At 37.2% G+C, this 20,206-nt stretch overlaps 3 protein-coding genes across 6 annotated transcripts; all 3 read left to right on the forward strand.

Moving 5' to 3' along the window:
• The first annotated feature begins 1,217 nt into the window (after positions 1 to 1,217).
• Positions 1,218 to 9,287, forward strand: LOC140787625 (uncharacterized). 2 transcript variants are annotated; one of them, XM_073136644.1, is made up of 19 exons: positions 1,222 to 1,414; positions 1,499 to 1,579; positions 1,660 to 1,814; positions 2,084 to 2,197; positions 2,491 to 2,556; positions 2,999 to 3,082; positions 3,172 to 3,258; positions 3,632 to 3,723; positions 3,804 to 3,864; positions 4,152 to 4,211; positions 5,342 to 5,402; positions 6,081 to 6,188; positions 6,274 to 6,392; positions 6,952 to 7,023; positions 7,391 to 7,476; positions 7,677 to 7,773; positions 8,451 to 8,588; positions 8,657 to 8,784; positions 8,925 to 9,287. In XM_073136644.1, the coding sequence occupies exons 1-17, from the start codon at positions 1,306 to 1,308 to the stop codon at positions 8,583 to 8,585; spliced, it is 1,587 nt and encodes a 528-aa protein (XP_072992745.1). In that variant the 5' UTR covers positions 1,222 to 1,305; the 3' UTR covers positions 8,586 to 8,588; positions 8,657 to 8,784; positions 8,925 to 9,287. The 2 variants fall into 2 exon arrangements, with proteins under 2 accessions (XP_072992746.1, XP_072992745.1); XM_073136645.1 differs by lacking the exons at positions 8,451 to 8,588; positions 8,657 to 8,784; positions 8,925 to 9,287 and having other exon boundaries at positions 1,218 to 1,414; positions 7,398 to 7,476.
• LOC140787626 (protein ROOT INITIATION DEFECTIVE 3-like) lies at positions 9,095 to 10,979 on the forward strand. The gene is made up of 2 exons (XM_073136647.1): positions 9,095 to 9,191; positions 9,481 to 10,979. Exons 1-2 carry the CDS (start codon positions 9,189 to 9,191, stop codon positions 10,711 to 10,713), a joined length of 1,236 nt encoding a protein of 411 aa, XP_072992748.1. The 5' UTR covers positions 9,095 to 9,188; the 3' UTR covers positions 10,714 to 10,979.
• A 3,622-nt stretch (positions 10,980 to 14,601) lies between these two features.
• LOC140787280 (uncharacterized) lies at positions 14,602 to 20,077 on the forward strand. 3 transcript variants are annotated; one of them, XM_073136123.1, is made up of 6 exons: positions 14,602 to 14,734; positions 14,844 to 14,923; positions 16,467 to 16,546; positions 17,024 to 17,790; positions 18,306 to 19,525; positions 19,633 to 20,077. In XM_073136123.1, the coding sequence occupies exons 3-6, from the start codon at positions 16,537 to 16,539 to the stop codon at positions 19,739 to 19,741; spliced, it is 2,106 nt and encodes a 701-aa protein (XP_072992224.1). In that variant the 5' UTR covers positions 14,602 to 14,734; positions 14,844 to 14,923; positions 16,467 to 16,536; the 3' UTR covers positions 19,742 to 20,077. The 3 variants fall into 3 exon arrangements, with proteins under 3 accessions (XP_072992224.1, XP_072992223.1, XP_072992226.1); XM_073136122.1 differs by having other exon boundaries at positions 14,697 to 14,923; XM_073136125.1 differs by having other exon boundaries at positions 14,697 to 14,923; positions 17,047 to 17,790.
• The last annotated feature ends 129 nt before the right edge of the window (positions 20,078 to 20,206 follow it).

Genomic DNA, 20,206 nt, shown 5'->3' on the forward strand with positions numbered 1-20,206 from the left:
GAGATTCTATATAGATTTTTTTATTTTTTTTGAGATAATTATATAACACATTGATCCTCTTTATTGTATAATTGTTTTTGAAATGCCTCTTTTGTTAGATTATTTTGTTAAAAAATAACAATATATATATATAGGAATTAAATTCGTAATTCTTTTTTGTTAGAAAAGTTTTAAAAGTTTGAGCGTTGACTGATGTATCAGAATAGAATATTAATATAGAGTAACTTGTAGAGAAGTGGCTTGAGTAGTACAATAAACTGTATTGCGAATCATCTTTTTGTCAAATATGATTATGTGAAACCTAGCTTGATCTCACCCTCTAAGCACACCAAAAACTAATTTTATAGTACTTTTTTAAAGCAAGAAAAGAAGTCTGTCAAAATGAATTTTTATTTGGGTTGCGACTATATTTTGAAATATTTGGCTAGAACGAAATAGTAGCATTACCGATAGATGCAAAGAAGTAGAAGCACTCCATTATAAAAATAACCTTCATGTTCTGTTGTCGAGCGGGGTTGCAAAGAGATGGGGCGATAAAAAAGCTAAAAAGATTGCACAAAATAAGTAGAAGGTGGAGTTCAAATGTTTTAGAGGAAGTTGATAGCTTGGGGCATTCTGTTTGAGTGAATCCATTTTGATTTGTTTTCTTTATTTTCTTTGGGACATCTATATGGTTTTGAGGTTGGGGTTTTGATCTATCGCGTCAAAGCCTTCAATTTTTTTAATAATTTTTTTTTAATGTTTATTTGTTTCAATGAAACAGGATGATAGTTGCCTTTTGTTAAAAAAAAAAATTAAAAAAAAAAAAAATCCAAAACCTTCTTTATAAGTTGGTAAGACTAATCAGCTCTATTTATTCACAAACATATTTTGAAAGTATTCACTAATCGGGCTGTCCAATTAACCTAACTCGAATTAATCTATGGTTTTTAACTAAATTACTGTTGCTATAATTAAAAACTACCATTTTCTATAAATAAATCACTAGAAAATAATTTATAAATGATTCTTGGATTATAAAAGGAGATTGATTTTATTCATGAAAAATGATGGTTTTTATTATTACGTTAAGAAATTGACAAATTTATTAAAAATTGGTATCATGTATAGTTTGACTTTCAATGTAATCCAGTTTGGAATAAATTTTAACAGCACTTTTCTTATTACTTTGGTCAAAATCTCCATTAATCCACACTCACCTCCTGCTTCAAACTTCAAATGGAGAATTATATTTATTTATTCACATCTCTTTATCTCTCTCGGGTGATGTGAAGGCGAGAGAGGAAGAAGAAACCAAAGCCAAAAATGGAGGGAGTCATCTCTCTCCTCTCCTCATCTCGCTTCTCTTCCTCTATCTCCAACCGATCTCTTCCCCAAAAGTCCGCTTCTGCTCGGATTCCTCAAAACCCCACGGGTAAAGCCTCTCCTACTCGCCTTACCTAGAAGTCCTCACTTCTTCTTCTTCTTCTAACATTTTCTTTCGTTTTTGTTTTGAAAGAGAGGAGTCGACTTCCGAGGCTTCTCGATTCCAGGGGGAAGACCCGGAAGCTGAATTCGGAGGTTTCTCCTCACAGAGCAGGTAATCTTTCTTGGGACCTCTGTTGTGTTTCTTGATGCTGATGAGTTTAGCTAACTTGTGTGTCTCGTGGGGATTCACAGTTTCGGCGGTGAGGTTGTTGAGGATCGAGCAAGGTGGGGCATTTGCGGACCTTTTGAATGAGAAGGGGAGGAATTCTGCTCAAAATGAGATGGGTTATGTGGAAAGGACGCTCGGGTTTCGCACTAGGGATTTGGATGACAGAGATATCAGACTGGTATTGATTAATTTTGGTAGTGATTTGTTAGTATGTTAGATATTTGTAATAGGGATGTGTTAATCTAAATTCTATGCTGGAATGATCTACTTATTAGTTCTTAGAGTAAGATTTTAATAAACTGATGTAGATAGATGCCGTGGAAGCTGATTTTAACTGATGATACTTTTGGGTTTTGGGCAACCAAAAATAAGTTCTAGCTTTAACTCTGGTAAAGATAATCATCTTTAAATTATATATGTTCTCTTATGCTGAGCATTCTTTATTAGGTGACGGACGTCGTTGCTGGGGCTGTTCGTTGGAGACGCTATCTTGATTATCTTATCATGTCGCTATGTAACGAGGAGAGGATGTTTAGGGACATGGAACCACTGCTACTGCAGGTAAATCTTTTGTTGGCCTGGCCCAACTTTGCTGTGCAACTTTATTGGCATTACATTAGCAGTTAACTTTGATAAACACCAAATGAGGCTTGATTTATGCTTTTCAATTTGTTCTCACATGTTCCTTATGGTCTTATTCTAATGCTTGTCGGTCTTGGCAGTGGATCTTTTGGTTACCCATATGTAGTGAATCATATTAGGAATATGTATCTAGGTATATCATATAGGTGCTATTATCAAATTTAACCATTTATCTCGATTTTGTTGTTTCAATTGGATTTCAACAATTTCAGATATTACGTATTGGGTTTTATGAGATCATCAAGCTAGGCATGCCCCCGTATGCAGTTGTTGATGAGGTACTTTTCATTTTGCACTGCTTCTCTATGTGAAACTTGTTGAATAAAAGAGTTTTTCCTTCTGACGCTATTAAAAGTTCTGAATACTGATAGAAACAGAGAGAGGTGGAAACTTCTGAAGTTTGTATTACTATACTAACAGGGTGATACTTCAAATATTCTTAGCAGTTTTCATGCCACAAACTCTTCTTGTTTTGTTTTCTGAATAATCTTTTAATAATCATTTGCTCAGAACTGAAAAATAACAATCTGCACTGTTTTAAGTGTTTCATGCTTTCATCTATTGTTGCCTTTGGGACTCTTCTTAATTGTAAAACGGATGCCCTGCTCTTTAGTTTAAAAGTCCATTTTAATATTATACATGGTGCTAACTATTCTTTCCAGCCTAAGTTGCACTATTCAATCCCAATGTATTAACTGATTGTAGCTTTCTAAATTTTAGAATGTAAGGCTTGCAAAAGCAGCTCTAAGGCCTGGTGCGGGCAATATGGTAAACGGAATATTGCGGAAGCTAGTTTTGTTGAAGGTGTGGTATATGATATGCTTTCTTCTATTTCATCTTTAAAAGTGCATTAACTTGAAAAATGTGCCTTTCATTCTTCTTTTCTGATTCAGGAAACAGATTCTCTCCCTCTACCAAATTTAGAAGGTGATGATCGTGCCCAAGCACGTGCTCTTGCAATAATTCATTCTCATCCTGTTGTAAGTCTTTACATCTTATTATAAGTTCATTTTCTATTAGTCACACTCTTTCATCCAGTTTAAACCAAAAGGCTTTTGTATGGAAGACAATGGGGAGTGGTTCTCTGCTATCTTAATAACGTACTTAAAAAAGATCATTCCAGAGGTTCATTTTTATAGAGGACACCACAAATACACAAATTAGTTATTATTCTTAGACACTAAAAAAATTGGGAAGCATGGCTGCTTTATTTGAGGGCACAATCCCTGTCAACTTGCTGATTGAGCAGGGATGGAATTATATTGCACTTGCTACATGTGCTAGGATTACATGGTTAACAATGTATTTAGAAGAGGCAAGCAATGTGAAAATCTGACACGTTTCTTTGTGCAGTGGATGGTGAGGAGATGGGTGAGATTCCTTGGACAAGATGAAGCTGTGAGACTGATGAACTGGAACAATAGTGATCCCTATTTTAGTTTAAGGTTTGAAGTTGTATCTTATCTTTGTCTCATAGAAACCTAGCATTCTAAAATAACTTATTACTAATCTCTTCTCATTCTAGGGTGAACACTAGTAAAGGTTTTACAATAGTGGATCTTGTTAAACGATTGAAAGATCTGAAGGTGCATTGGTTATCTTTACTGTCTTTATGTACTCTTTCAATCTTTATATGCCAACATCTATCATTTACTGCATAATTTTTGTGTGTGCATATCTATATCTGTATATGTATATAGAGATATAATGTGAATTGCTTATGATGTCACCTTTGCCAGATAAGCTTTGTAGTGTCTTGGTAATTATTATTCTCTAGCCTCTTTTAGGATATTGTGCACATGCTTACCCGAAGTAAGATGTGCAGTGTTGTTCAGGCTGAGTAACAATATTGATTTTTTTTTTCTATATTCAGGTTGCTTATGAGCAGTCTGTGGCTATGGATGAATTTGTTCACATTCAAGCTGGAATGCAGGTATATAGAACAATTGTATTTTGACTTAATTTTAATTTAATTTCTTTCGCTTATTGTGGAACATCTCACATTTTTCTTTGAATGATAAAATAACTTGCTCACTAAAGATTGTGCAATGCATTGGCAAGGAAACATATCTTATAGCTAGCTATATATTCATGAACTAGGGTTCTAGAGTAAATGATGCACGGGTTAGGGATGAATGGAGGAAAAGGACCGCTAAGAGAACCACTCATTGGATAGTGATAAATGGAATAAAGGGGCCTTGTAACCAGCTCTGAGTAGTTGGGAATAACAGCTTGGCTTTTGGTATTGTTGTTCTTGTTAGCCCATGCAAACCAATGTTCATAAGCGTAACTCACTGTCTTCTCCACTTTGTTTTGGAGCTGAGAAGAGAACCTTGGTTGAAATGAGCGATCAAATCTTGCATTTGTAGATAAGTATGGGAGTAATCTAGGATTCTGATTTCGGACATATAAAAGAATTTCTTTTTCTTTTTTTCCAACCTTTTAAGTTGTGGGATATCAGCTATGAAACTTGATATGAGTCAGAATGACGGCTTGTATTGTCCTTATGGGCTTCACGGAGTTTGTATTATCCATCAAAATGTGCAATCATCTTTCTGAGAATTCTCATGTCTTTGTAGCATGTAGGATATTTCTTATTTACTAAATCTGACTTATATTAGCCCACTTTTCTCTGAGGAAAAAGAACATTATGATAGCTTACATCTGAAGCATGCTTGCATGTGCAAATGCCAATATATTATTTCTGAGGACTTGGATTAGGTTAAGACTTCCTTGAATTAAGCATTGTAAGGCTTGCCATTATGCACCTGGTCTAATGGGTTACCAACCTCTTTAGCAGTATGGCTTTTGCTGTGTGATGTTCTATATTTACCTCCTTAAAGTTCTAGATACAATTATCTGCAAGAATGCCAGTTTTGAAGGCAATTGGTTTCACACTTCTTATACTAGCTGACAGCACTCAATTTCATATCTTGCATGTGTATCCAAGTACATGCTCTAGCATATTTATAACCATGTCATTCTGTTTTTTTAAGTTGTTTCTTTCTTAAATGCGGTTCTATGAGTGACAACCGATTTTTCAATCTCCTTCCTTCTATCCAGACTGTCATACAAGCTGGCTTACTGAAGGAAGGCCTGTGTTCGGTTCAGGATGAGAGTGCAGGTGAGGTTTCTTTCCCATCGTGATTCTGAAAATTGCTTTGGTATTGATATTGTCTGGAAGTACTTCATATATACACAAAATTCAAAGCTACAAAAACCACTGTCCAACATGTTCCTCATAATTTCATCACATTCTCTAAAGCCATATCTTCATTGTTGATGTATCATTAATTGAACTTTTAGTAAGTTGTGTACGTGGTGTCATTCTAGCTCGCTAATTTCACTACCAAATGATGTCATTCTCATTGGACTTGAGATGTTGCTAAGATGATCAACAAAGGAGATACATTGTTGACAATTTGACACTAGATAACATATTTACTCAGTGAACATCCATATGACAATTTTGGGTTAATATTTACATGCTTTTGCAGTAGTTGTTAGTTTATACTGCAGAATGAAGTACTGTATTTCACTAATTTGTTTCTAAATATTCTCTGTTTTTGCCAAACTTGTTCCATAACCTACCTTTATTCTTTGGTATACCTGTCATTTCCTTTACCTATCTAATCTTGGTCTATACTCTCTTTTTCTGTGTGTTAGCATATGTGTTTTACAATTAAGTTTTTAGCATACTCGAAGGATTGCCAATTGCTGCTGAACGTTAACATGAATGAAGCCCTAATAATTCCAAGTCTTTCATATTTCTGATACTTGAGGGATCAACATTTGGTTCCAGGTTTGGTGGTGTCTGTGGTGGATCCACAACCCGGAGAAGCTATCATTGATTGCTGTGCTGCACCTGGTGGAAAGACTTTATTCATGGCTTCACGTTTAAGAGGGAAAGGTGACGTCTCTCTTTAGACAATGGATTGCCCCTTGAATATTTTGACCTAGATGGTAAATTTTAGTTTCGGCATGTTGTAATGCAGGTATGGTATTGGCAATTGACATAAATAAAGGTCGTCTAAGAATTCTCAGAGAGACAGCAAAATTACATAACCTTGATGAAGTGATAACTGCCATCCATGCTGACCTCCGCTTATATGCTGTAAGATTATGTAGGAATTTATACATCCAGTAACATTACTATTTATTTGAGTAAGAACTTTGATAATCAACATTGAAGTTTATTTTCCATCATACATTGCTTTTCTACTGGATGGTGATCTTTTGGTATTTATTCTTAGTTATGTTTCGGTGCTCCATGCTTGGGTATGTAGTCCTGCTTTTGCAATGCTCTAAGATCTTGTTATATCTCTTTTATGAATTGCCTTACAAAATGCTTTCAGTTATTGGGCTTCAACCAATTTTCAAGTTTACAATCAATCATGAGATATCAGTATATTATTGACTTATTGTATATGACAGTTAATGCTCAATTGCTCATAGTAAAAAACTGTTTCTTTAAGATATCCTGTTTGATACACCCTCTCACTTAATAGTTTAAACCTTTCCGATACGCATGTTTATGTGAAACATGGGTTTATTAACAGTAATAAGCAGTCAACTAAGTTGAATAAGAAATCATGCGCAGTTGCCTGTCTTTTTAAGAAATTCTATTATGGTTTTACTGTTTGTTCAGTTATAATGATGCTTTGTCTTTCTAGGAGAAAAGTGCCATTAAGTATGACAAAGTTCTGTTGGATGCTCCTTGTTCTGGACTTGGTGTCCTTTCTAAGGTACTTTTTCACTGACCATTTTGTTTCAAGTGAGCTTCTTTCTTTTCCTTTTATTATAGAGAACAGAATGAGGACAAAATTATGTAATTTCTAGAGGAACTTGATGATGATACTGTTTCCTAGTTCAGAAATATAGAAATAATATTTATCTTAAAAAAAATTATTCTGCTGTAAGAAATATTCATCTTCATTTATAGTGCACATTGAGCCCAATATCTTTTACTCAACATTATCTGGAGTTTGAAGTTTTTTGTGAAAATTGAAATAATCAAGAGAAAAAAGATTCAAGCTTCTTGCTCGTCTCTCTCTCATGCATATGATCTTCTACCAATAACTTACTCTTTCTTTTTTTTTCTATTTCCTCAAGAGAGCAGACTTGCGATGGAATAGGCATTTAGAAGATTTGGAGCAGTTGAAGTATTTGCAAGACGAGCTCTTTGATGCAGCTTCAGGGTAAGCGGACTTGATTGTTTTTTATCCTTTCCTGCAAGTGATTCATGGAAAAGATTATCAAAACACCCTTTTAATTATTTTCAATTTGACCCCTATATTTTTGTAAGAAGAGTTTATCAAAAGACCCTATATTTTGTCTGTATCATCAATTTTCAATTTCATTTTTTCGAATTTGGTCTCATTCTTTGCCATATGTATAGGTTGGTAAAGCCTGGTGGGGTACTTGTCTACAGTACTTGTTCCATAGATCCTGAAGAAAATGAGGAGAGGGTTTCAGCATTTGTTAGTAGGCATCCAGTATGGTTCCTGCCTTAGTCCAGCTAAGAATGTTACTTCTTTCTTTTTTGGGTCAAAGCATCAAGCATGCAGATTCATCTAATTATCATTGTGATTGTGACTTAATATGATACATCTATTTTGAACTGATATGTTGGGTTATTGTGGCCATTGCTTCCCATCATATTCATATGCATATGCTTATATTATATATGTAGCTTTCAATTTTATACATGCAGCATAATTTGCAATAACTAAGCCTACTAAGGTCTAACTTCATGCTTTATTATCAGCTACTTTCATTTTGTCCTCTATGTTCACATCTTAATCTAGTTATTGTTAATTTATATTTAATGTCAGCTCATCAGGAAAGGCCATCATATGATTGTTTGCTTATCCTAGTCTTCATCATATGATTAATGCCATGTTTGACTATCGGTCATAAGTTCCAGGAGAAATGCAGCCTAATTCCTTTTAATTATTTTCATCCTCAGAGTGGATGTCTGCATCTGCAATAACAATTTTCTCTTTTATGCAATTGTTCTGTTGCAATTATCCATAACTTCTGAAGTAATTGATATCAGCATTAAGTGTCCAGGGCACATTACGTCAGTTAGACATTCATATCATAGTTAGCACTGATGAGCATTTGATTATGTTGCAACATGTGTAACTTATTGTTGTATTATGCACTGTAGGAATTCGTACTGCAACGTGTGGATGGATATGTTCCTCCTGATTTTATCACAGATAAAGGTTTCTATTCCTCAAATCCAGTTAAACATCGTATAGATGGATCATTTGCAGCTCGTCTGATTCGATCGTTGGACTAAAAGGTTAGGACTTGAGTTTGGGTTCCTACTATCAGCAATGGAGTGTAACCGTGCTTATCTCACTTTTATAGGAGTCGCTCATGTTTCTGTAACTGATCAAGAAAAATTCAACTAACTTCCTATCCAAGATGTTGAACCTTCTCGAATAGGCTGTAGCAGACTGTACTCCTACAGTGTGTCTTCCAAGTTGCTTATACAGGTAATAATAGTTCTCTTGTAAAGTTCTCTCTTGATTTTTATAAAACGAGGACTGAAAACCAGATGTATCCTGTACACCTTCCTGGCCCCCAAAATTTGTATCTTGAACCAATATCTAACTATTTCCCCTATTACGCGCAGATATTCATTTTTAGCTGCCGAGTTATTTCCAAAGATGAGCCATGGCCATGCAATTTTGAGCTTGAAGTTGTAATTCAAGACGACAGACCTGCCAACTCGGCTCAAGTCAGAGAAATACTTGATGTTGCATGCAAACAAATGGGAATATTTGACGATCCTAACCACCAAATACTTATTCTAGCTAGGATGAAGGTAGCCAATTAAAACTAGTGCGAATATAGCTCTGGGAAATCTCGCAGCTCAGCAGATGATCAAGGGTGTTGAATGGTAATGTTTATTACAATTTACAGCTATGAGATAGTGTACAAGCAATATCGTGAGGGCTCACAAGCAATATCATCTTATTTATTATTTGTCGACTCTCATCTGAATCTATTGTGCATGTCCAGTTTTTTTCCTTTTCAAGGTTTCCATCTATTGTTACCTTTCTTTTTGTTCTCCCCCCACCCAATAGCAGGCAGTCACAGACAAAACGCTACCAGTGACGGTTACGAAACGGTTTGCTCTCACGTTCTTCATACTGTCTCTTACAACCAACTTTCCTATATGAAATCAGTTCTTGGAGATCGCTCAAGGAGATACCAAAATGGCATCCTCTCAGACAGAGATCATCCTCACCAGCTCTCCAGACAGGCCCATCACCGCCCACGACCCTGTCTCCGGCGCCGTGCTCGCACAATTCTCCGGCACCAGCATCCCCCGCGGAGGCCTCACCGTGGCCGGCAACGCCCTGATTGCTGCTTCGCACGTATCACCCACCACTGCGGGCTCTGTCAGGCTCTACAACTGGTGGTCGTCCGCCGCCACGCACTGCGTTCCGACCCCTGAACCTGTAGGCCCCCTCGTCGCGACTCCGGATGGCTCCCACCTTTTTGCCGGCGGCCTTTCGGGTCGTATCCACGTTTTCTCTCTTCCCTCAGGCGATCTCCGATGCTCTTTCTTTGCTCACGGGCGAGCCGTCTCGTGTCTGGTCGTCAACGGCGACGGCTCCCTTCTGTTATCAGGAGGAGACGACGGCACCGTAGCAGTCTTCCCCATACTTAGTCTTTTAGACGTTGCATGCATGCAAGATAACAATGAGGACTCTTGTAACCATCTCGAACTCTACCAGTTCAAAGCACATAATTCTCCGGTGACGTGCATCGCCTCGGGGACCGGCGGGTGCAACCCCGCCGTCGTCTCGAGCTCTCTCGACGGCACCTGTAAACTCTGGAGCATCGCAAACGGCAGCAAGCTGAGAACCATCACATTTCCTTGTGCAATGTGGTGCGTGACTATGGACTCAACCAGTTATAACTTGTACGCCGGTGGCTCGGATGGGAAACTATACGTAGTGCCATTGAGGGCAAGAGGAGGAAGGATGAAAGAAAAAGGAGGTCACGAGATGGTCGCATGGGGAGCAGAGCAGGGCGGCGCGGTGACGTCGTTGGCGATGTTAGACGGCGATCGGAAGGCGGTATCAGCGTCGGAGGACGGAATTGTGAGGATATGGGACGTAAAGAATGGACTGATAGACCAAGCGTTCGCAAGTGGCGGCGGCGGCGATCTGGTGGTGGCGAGATGGGTTGGTAGAATGATCAGAGGAGGTGAAAGTGGGAATGGTGCTGGGTTTTCTGAGAGGGAGATGGGGAGAGAGGTGAGTGAGATGATGAAGATGGATAAATGGTTGCATGCAACGAGGGAGGACAGGAGAAGGGCAATAGAGATGCTTGAGACTACATTGGATACGTACAGAAGGATGTTGCTTCTTCTCATCAGAGAAGCAGAAGAAGCTAAAGAAATTGAGTGATATGTGTTAATTAATGCTATTCAAAGTTGCTGCAAAGTATGTAAATAGAGCTGCTTAAAAAAAAAGAAGCCCGTGAGCCCGTAACAACGTCCCTTAGTTTCGGGCCAAAATCTAGCTCGATCTAAATGCGAGCTATATAGAATCCGAACTCAAGTCCAACCCAACTACTCTGGTCAATGTCTGTCTCCCACCTCTTTTTTCTAAAGAGAAAGGAGGAGAAGTTCTCAAAAGAGATTTGAGAAGCAAAAGAAGAAAAAAAAAATCTCGAAAGAGATAGGAGGAAAGAACTCATCCACATACAATAATACTACACGTATGATGTTTGTAGAATTTATTTTTCCAGCAAGAACTTCCTGATGCTGTGGCAAGCTGACAAAATATATATATATATATATATATATATATATATATATATATATAAAGACAGCTAGGGTGAGCATCACATTCCCAACTCGTGGATTATCCGGAAGTTAAGGTACCAAACGATCTGAATCACAAAGTACACATGAGAAGAGAGGGTACAGCTTCCAAAGATTCCAACCTTCTTTTCTTTCCCCATGACTTGCAATTATTTTTTTGGGCTTCTTCTTCTTTGATGTTTCTCTGACATCCATGTGATTGAAAGTGAATGAACGAATTCTAATTGATCAGCAAGCTCAAGTTTCAATGATCAGTTGTTAAATTTCCAAATAATTCTTTCTTTGGACTTGTAACCTGAATCTCTTCAGTGGCTTCAATTAATGCAGATGATCGACTTCAATTTCTTTCTTCTTTTTCTCTTAAAGAATGGCTTCTTGCATCATTGCATGTGACCACCTACATTTTAGCTTATTGGAGAAGACACAAAATTCTCCTACATTTTTTAGGTGGATTTTTAATTAAAAAAGAAAAGAAAGAAAGGCAAATGTAGATCCAAACATGAATAAGATCTCGAATATTATAAGTTTGAGCAAATTATAGTTTATGTTTCGTGATTTGATCAAAATCCAATTCACTCTCTTAAATTTCAAATTTAATATGCTAACCTTTGACTAAGTTACAACTATTAAATTTCCCATCCAAAACTAGCAATCAACTGCCCGTAGAATCATTGACCTCAATATTTTTTTATCATAAATAAATTACTAAATTATCAAGTTACTGTACCACCATCAAGTCAGACTTTATTCTGCGAGATTAAATTAAATCTTTTTATATACTTACTAATGATTAACTAACGGTTGTAATTTAATCCAAATTATAGAAAAATGATTAGAAATTTAAATTATATAATGGTGGGTTGAAATCAAGTCAAGGAGGGTAAACTGTAATTTTTTTCATCATAATTTTATATCAACTTATAATTGAGGTGCTAATATGGCCTACAGTGTGAAATTGTATGTTTACGCCAATAGATGTATGCGAACATGTAGCAGATCAGTGAGATAGATATCATGGCAAATTCTCGTGCATCGAAAAGTGTGCTAGTTTAAAGTAATAGATCACATGATTGGGTTGCTTAATTACATATTACCTATTAGAGCCAATCAAATGCACCAGAGAAGTATTTATGATGTTATTTTACAATGATTAGCAGCCATTATATTAATCAATTAAGACCGCCAAAAAAAAAGGAAGTGGATTAAAGTATTGCTGATGGGAATTCCCACAGCCTTGGCTGCAGCGAATCCTCGTTAGTAAAAGCCAACTTTCACACGTGGCGTGCATTTGAGTTTGTCGCACGGGAGGAGTACACGGAGAACTCTCCAGAAAGGTTCTGTCGCTCTCGCTCCCCACTCTATGCAGTGCATCATCTCCTCCACACCCGTGGGTGGTGTATAAACGATTACGTCACCTTGGCGTCACGATGATACCTTAGCCACGCGTCAAGTCATCGTGCTCGTGGACATTCGCACGTCATCCATCATCTACGGTTGTAAAAGTATTCTTTGCGATTCCACTTGCACGAGATCCAAATTTTTATCTCAATTATTCAACATTATCTAACAGATTGGATTTCGTTTGAGTAATTACTTGGTCAAAACTAATACGCCGTATGTATAGTTTGAAATTCGAGCGGGTTTCGTGGATCGACTCAAAACTTTATCGGATTAAAAGACTGTTGAGATCAAAGAGAAGAGGTGCAGAAGTGGGAAGGTAGATATTTACAATCTAATTCCATTTCCTTAAGGTAAAATATTGGATCTTTCTTGCATTTTTCTTCAATCCAAACAAGTTTGTTTGTGTTTTAGAGTTAATTCTCTAATTAGGTCCTCACTTTTAGCTTGATAGATTCGATATTTTTCTTTACATTTTCTCGATCATTTCATGGATGAAATGATCTTCTGGGGAACACTAAATTCCCTTAAAACCCTAATCCTAAGGTTTAGGATGAGACATATCTATCTACTTGAATACTTTTATGCTATCAGTCAGCCCTAAGAGGCAACTTTACTAGGGTTTTAGTTTCTTTCTCCCCCTCTTGAGGGTTCTTCTTGCCACTGTCATCTCTCTCCTCTCTTAACCAATTGTTTAGGTTACACGGAGAGATTTTTCCCTCCCTTTGGAGGCTTTCATCGTTATATTATTTTCTCTTCCCTCTTTTCTCCTCATTTGTCTTCCTTCATCTCTGTCGTCTTTACCTCATCGTCCTTTCTAATGTCTTCACTAGTTTCAAGCCTTATTTTATTAGTGGTATGTTAGTGAAACTATTGTCGTCATTTTCCCTACCGCATCTAACATCTTTGCCTCCACACTCTAGCCCCGCCTTCCTCTTCCAAGCTTATCCTCCATCCCTATCGGATCCAAGCATTATCATCGCTTTTCAATCCATCTTTCTCATGTGAGCTTATCCTCCATCCCACTCTTGGATCCAAGTCTCGCTGCCATTTTCTCATAGATCCCCTATTGAAATCGAGACTTCCCACCACTTCTACATCCCATCTTCCTCCTCTAAGCTTATCCTCTCTCTGTCACCCCGCTAAATTCGAGACTTGTTGTTGCTTCCCCACCCCCACCTTCTTCCTCATAGCGTATCCTCCATCCCTTATTGGATATAAGCCTTGCCGTCATTCCCTTGCTACTCTCTCAATAGATATGTGCCACTTCACTATTAGGCCCGACCTTTCTTTTTTTTAAAAAAAATGTGAATTTTGTTGTATGTTTCTCTTGTATATAGGTTGAAAATTTTCTTATCTAGCCTTTCACATATTTGCAAGGGGTGTCAAAATAAATGAGTCTGCTTGGGCTTAGGCTCGACTCGACTCGGCTTGAGCTGAACGGAGTCTAAATAAATTTATAGACTCGAATTAAATTTCAAGTCAAGTCTGAACTAGAGTCAATAACAATTAAATCTTTATCTAAAAATAAACTCAATATGCTTGGCTTAAAATAGCCTATGAAAATATTCAACCATCCTAGCTAGTTTCAAGGCGAACCAGAACTAGAGCCGGGCTCAGTGAAGCTCGACTCATTTAGGCTCTGTAGTTGTGTTTTTAATTGTTGGATTGCAATAAAGCCCTCGGCTAATTTTAGACACTTTGCTCTAATGAATCTTCTATATATACTTTATTTATATTTTAGGATTTAATATCTTATTTTTATTATAGTGTTGTTTACTATTATAATAAATAAAGTATAGGATTTGTCACGGAATGAATGAAACTTTGCCAAGAGGCTTTTTCTTAAAAACAAAAAATTGACTACTTGCGTCAAAGGGGGCCGTTCTCGAATTAAATTTCCTGCCCCTCTTGTAGCAGAACTTTAATGCTTCCATCCTGCCCGTCTCTTTTGGTAGCGTTTAGAGAGAGAGAGAGAGAGAGAGAGAGAGAGAGAGAGAGAGAGAGAGAGTTATTGGCCTCTCTCATTTGACTTATCTCATGACAGCACTGAGCACCCTCTTTGTGTAATTATCACTATACTTTATTAATCCCACCGTCTTCCCACCACTGTATCTCTCTCTCTCTCTCTCTCCACTTAAGTGCCCTTTGGTCATAAAAATAATTAGAAAGACAGAAGCCTTTCTAGCTTTAAGAGATCCAAGGTCTGGATTTCTTGGGGCCTCTGTTTTTAAATCCCTGCATTGAGTTCTATCTAATATGGTAGTTAGTATTTACTAAGTGGGCGTCCTTCCTTTTGGAATTTTTTGGTAGATACTTCGACTTCTGATCTTGTTCTCAGTGGGCGACAAATGGGTTTTTGGCCTGTCAGGGTGATATAGAAGATTCATGGAGTAAGTCTTTCTGATACCTTTTTATAGTATAGCTTATGATTCTTTGTTTTATTCTTCTTCACTTTGGGGGGGGTTTGATATGCTTGCGCACAGTGTTGGATCTCAGTGGTTGGATTTTTTTGGGAGATTTAGTTGTCTTTGGGGTATGCCAGGTTGAGGGAGGAGGAAAGCAGTAGGATAGTAATAAAACTTAAAAGCATATAGCCAGGGAGGGGAAAAGGAACAGAAGATTAAGGGAGATAGATTTTGTTCTGTTCCTTTTCACTTTCTTCCATACGAGAGATTGAGGAGTTATATATAAATAAGCCAGAAGTCTCCTTTTCTTTTCTTTTCTATTTTTTTTTGGTTTCCTTTTGTTCTAGTTCTTTTCGTTTTGCTCTCTTTCTTTTACTCTTATGTGCCTTAATCTATTGTGCATCATAGACATATCAGCTCTATGGCAAAATCTACCACATATATTTAGCTTCGTCTATTACAACCACTAGGACCGGTTTTCCCTATTTCTAATGTGTTGCGTATTATGTATGTTGAGCCATTTTCTGATAATTATTATTTATTTATTTTCTGACGAACCAAAGTGTATATATTATGATCATTGTCATTCTTATTGATTCTTTTCCTTTCTCCGAGTAGATTCTTTTTCTTTTCCAGTCAAATGAAATAATGCATTAGTCGACAAAATTGTTGTTCGATGTGGATTAACAGTTCGCGATATATTCTCTGTTTTTCTTTTCTGCCAATAAGGGATTTCTCAAACTATAGGTCAAGTAATCTTTGTTCTATTCTGCGCTTTCTTTCTTGCTACTCAAGATGCTTTCCACACTTTTGCTTAATTTTCCAGTAGGTAGGTGATCTACAAGTCCAACTCTTTCATATAATAAATTATGTGGTTGTGATAGGGCCACAAAGCACTGGATTTTTTTTTTTCATTTTATTGGGATCAAGGGGGTTGTTTTACCTTCTTAGGTTGTAATTTCAACTCCTTGTGGCATTCTTTAGCTTTCCCCATTTTAGCGACATTGAAGTTGCTTCCGGCTTTCAGCTTGATTTAGGTAGTGCTGGATTTGGCTATTTCTTGTAGTCTACTTGAAGTTGCAGGAGTCAGGCTGAGCATTGTAAAAGGAAAATTAATTGCTAGTTCTCGGCACCATAGTTTGCACTAATTGCTGAAAATAGATTAATTCTTTTGTTTCGTCAAGATATATTTCATACTCTACCTGCTGTTCAGGAAAGAATCTTACAGGTAAAACTCATCCGGAGTAATTTTTTATTTGAAGAATTAGTTTACAATTGTAATGCGTACCCAGTAATTAAGATTTAAGACAAACAAGAGGGTTGTTGTTCGTAGTACATACTTCATAAAGCACGTTCATATGAGTACCTATCTCTGGCTGAAACTAAATCACTTGTTTTGGTAAAACTTCTGCCACAGACTTTTATATCATTGTTGTGGTTGACCTCTTGATTAAAATAGATCTTTTGAAGTGATCCTGGCTGTAGAGTTTAATGTCCTAATCCATTGATATTTTATTCTTCATGGCAGGAAATATGCAGCTTTTATTTGCCTGACTAGTCAGCAACTGATGGCTGTGGATTGAGCAAGAAGAGAAATCATGAAACTAGGTAATTAATGTGTGTTGACAATATAAGTACTTGATGGCTTTGCTTTTGCTGCTGCAACATCTCCAATTTACTTTTTTCTGCTAACATAAACTCTTACATTTTGGGACGACGATTTACAACTGAAACAAATTGCCTGATTTCATTAAGATGTCTCTTCTTTTATTGAGCCAATACCCTCCTTTTCAAACCTGGGCTCTTTCAGTTGGAAAGTTTTTTTTTATCTTCTTCTGGAAGTGTAAAATATTCAATATCATTGTTGTTGTTAATTGGAGAAATGGCTTCTCAGAAATTCGTTGGGAAATGTGAAAGCAGCTGTTTTTTTTTCAATATCAGTTGACTTTATAACTTGGATATGCTACTGCAGCAAATATTAGTATCTGCTTCATTTAATTATCACATGAAATCTTTTCAAAAGGTCCTTATTCATGTCTCTGCTGTCATCTCTCCATAATGTTATGTTAGTATGCTCTAATGCAGATGGCAAACAACCCTATCAACAGGACTTAGCTCATGAATTTGCCTCCAAAGTAGTTAGACCTAATGGCAACCATCTGCTGATTGATTTGTTTAAAGTAGAAGATGAACATCTATGGGAATGGAAAGATGATCATTCGTCTTCAGTGGAGAAACAATATGGCCAACCCGTGAGTCCATTTGATCTTTCTTATGTGGAAATGGGGCATCCTATTGATGGGGGTCAGACTATCATTGAGCAGTCCACTATTCAGACAAATAAAGCAGGACTTGTTGTAAAGGAAAAGGACCTATCTATTGACAAAATTGTGACAGAGATTACTTTGCCTAATAGTATAGATTCTTTGAATGATTGTAATGGAAATGTTGTCAAAGACATTTGCATTGATGAAGGGGCACAAGCTGTTGAGAAGATCTTGGTGGAAAGTGAAGAACACATAGTTTCTTCAACTGTTAATCATTCTCTGAGTAATGGGAATGATTATATCAAGAAAGAAATGATGGACAGTGCTACAACAATTGCTCATGATCTGAAATCAAGATCACTATGTGAACCCTTGGTCTATGTCAGTGATAACAATATCAAGGAACAATATGATGGAGGCAAGGCAAGCACGACTGAGATTGTTGGTGATATATGTGATAAGGAAATCAGCTTGAAACAAGTGTTTCCTGAAGATCTTGCTGCCAATTCTCAGCAAGTGTGCCCAATGAGTTCTAGCTGCAGCAGTGATTGTAAGCGGTCTGTTGATAGACCAACAGTTGATAAGGTACTTTATCAGTTTTGCTGCTTGTAATTTCTTGATTGAAAACCACATTGTAGCACTGCTGCTTAAATCCTTGTAGTTGGTAACCAATAAACTGAATCAAATTTGATATACATGCTTACAAGTTTCACGATGTACCATTATTGCCTTATTTTGTTTTAAGAAAATACTCTTCTCAAATATTTTAGTAGATGAAAAAAAGAAGCTTGTTCTATATTATCTTGGAGGAAGTGCACAATAATGTGGTTTACAACTTTGAAAAAACCTTGTTTTAATTTTGAGATGAAGATTAGAGGCTTGAAATTGTAATAGATTCTCATTATTCTGCAACTTATAGGCAATATCCCTGACTAATGCATATCAGATGGAATTGACTTATTAATCTAACATCATGGATATATCTGCTTGTTGAACTTCTTAATTTATATTAATTCATAAACTTCATCATGTATATGTGGAAACATTATCAACAATATTAAAATATCATCCAGTTTTTGCTTTTGTCATTTTCATCACAGGATACTGCCAAGGAGTGCTATGTAGTTGAGACTCTTGCATCTGACACTCATAAGCTTAATGTGAGCACCCAGACTAAGAAAAACCCTGCAAATGGTTTCTCAAAGGGCACACTTGAAGAATGTTCTGTTACCACAGGTGTGTCGTCTGATACTGGTGATTCCAATCAATGGAACAGGATAAAGGCATGTGGCATGCGAATTGGTTTATCAGGAGGTAGACAAAAAGAGAATCTCTCTTTAGCCCTATCTGTGGCTTCTGATGCTACTGAATCCAATGATGATGTATGCAATGTGGACGGTTTTACTACTTCAGTAAATGAATTATTGGAAGGCGGATCTATTGCAGTCACAACCAAATGTTATGATTCCCCAATGCCCAACCAAAACCACGGGGCTGAGGGAACTCCTACTAATAGTTCGTCCAGCACTATTCCAGAAGAAAGACACTCTTCAGCTATAGATGTGCTATCTGATGTGGCAGAATACAACCATGGCAGTTTGGAAAATCCTGGTAACTGTGAAATTCACAATGGAGCCAGTATATGTGACTTTGTCACAATAGCAGAAGATATAGGTGGCACAGAAATTTGCAAAGAAGCTACGGATAGTCAACAAGCTGACCATGGCAATTTGGATAACCCTGGTAGTCGTGAGATAAATGACGGGGCCAGTATATGTGATTTTGGCCCAAAACCAGAAGATACAGGTGACACAGAAGTGAGCAAAGATGCTACAGATAGTCGGCAACCTGGCTGTGGTAACTTGGAGAATACTGATAACTGTGAGATTGATTCTGAAATCGGCTTACATGATTTTAACCCAAGAGCAGTAGATACAGATGGTACAGAAATCAGCAAAGCTACGGATAGCCAGCAAGCTGAACATGGCAATTTGCAGAATCCTAGTGATGGTGAGGTTGTCAATGAAGTCAGTGTATGTGATTTTAACCCAAGATCAGAAGATAAAGTGAACAAAGAATCTAAAAATAGTCAGCAACCTGGACATACACAAAATGATCCTGTTGTTGAGGGGTCAGTACCTGATAGTGCGACTGCTTCAGCTCGATCTTCTGTTTATCGCAATCATGGGGATTTGAACTTCTGTGGACCTACTATTTCAGCAGGCCCTATAGCAACCTCGGGCCATTTACCATATTCTGGTAGCATTTCCCTTAGATCAGATAGTAGTACTACCAGCACGCGTTCCTTTGCATTTCCCATGTAAGTAAACCTTCTTTCTAAGACAGTAGTACTACAAGCACCGTTTTTTTTTCTTTACCTATTTAAATGTGGCTGATCATTCTCATTTTTGCTTCATAAATGTGCAGACTTCAATCCGAGTGGAACAGCAGCCCAGTAAAAATGGCAAAACCGGATCGCAAGCGATACAGGAGACACCGAGGCTGGAGGAATGGGCTTCTGTGCTGTAGATTCTGAAGATGCTTCCCTTCCCCACCACCACCACCACTATTTTGAATTTAATCCATTATACATGGCCTGAATTCTCCGTCTCTGTTAAAAATTTGTTTGAGGTTCTGCTCTTTTTCCTCTTCTCCATCTCCTTTCCTTCCTGCTTTTCTATTTATTGTATGGCAGGTTAAAAGGCTTGTTGATTTGGGTTATGGTTTGAGCAATGTAGGTATAAATTCTTCTTCTTTTACTGAAAGTTCCATATTTGGAAGAACATTGAAGTGAGTTGCAGCACTTTTGAGATGTATATACCTGGGAGAATTGATATCTGGTAATAAAGAGATTAAACGTTTTTCTTTTTTACCACAATCTAGCAGCTAAAATGCAGGATGGCTCAGTGAATATAGGCTTTAGCTTCCGCTCACTTTAGAAATTAATTTTTTTCTTATTTTAAAATATAACTCTTTATTTAGTTGAACTTGAACACCATAA

This window comes from Typha latifolia, chromosome 4, assembly GCF_019914945.1.
Source record: "Typha latifolia isolate L0001 chromosome 4, TyphaL0001v2, whole genome shotgun sequence".
NCBI classification, from domain to species: Eukaryota; Viridiplantae; Streptophyta; class Magnoliopsida; order Poales; family Typhaceae; genus Typha; species Typha latifolia.

Coding starts and splice junctions, on each gene's coding strand:
- LOC140787280 (XM_073136123.1), top strand. Junction 17,791..18,305: donor ATAGACCAACAGTTGATAAG/GTACTTTATCAG, acceptor TTTTCATCACAG/GATACTGCCAAGGAGTGCTA. Junction 19,526..19,632: donor CGTTCCTTTGCATTTCCCAT/GTAAGTAAACCT, acceptor ATAAATGTGCAG/ACTTCAATCCGAGTGGAACA.
- LOC140787625 (XM_073136644.1), top strand. CDS start 1,306: ATGGAGGGAGTCATCTCTCTCCTCTCCTCATCTCGCTTCTCTTCCTCT. Junction 1,415..1,498: donor GATTCCTCAAAACCCCACGG/GTAAAGCCTCTC, acceptor TTGTTTTGAAAG/AGAGGAGTCGACTTCCGAGG. Junction 7,774..8,450: donor CATTTGTTAGTAGGCATCCA/GTATGGTTCCTG, acceptor TATGCACTGTAG/GAATTCGTACTGCAACGTGT.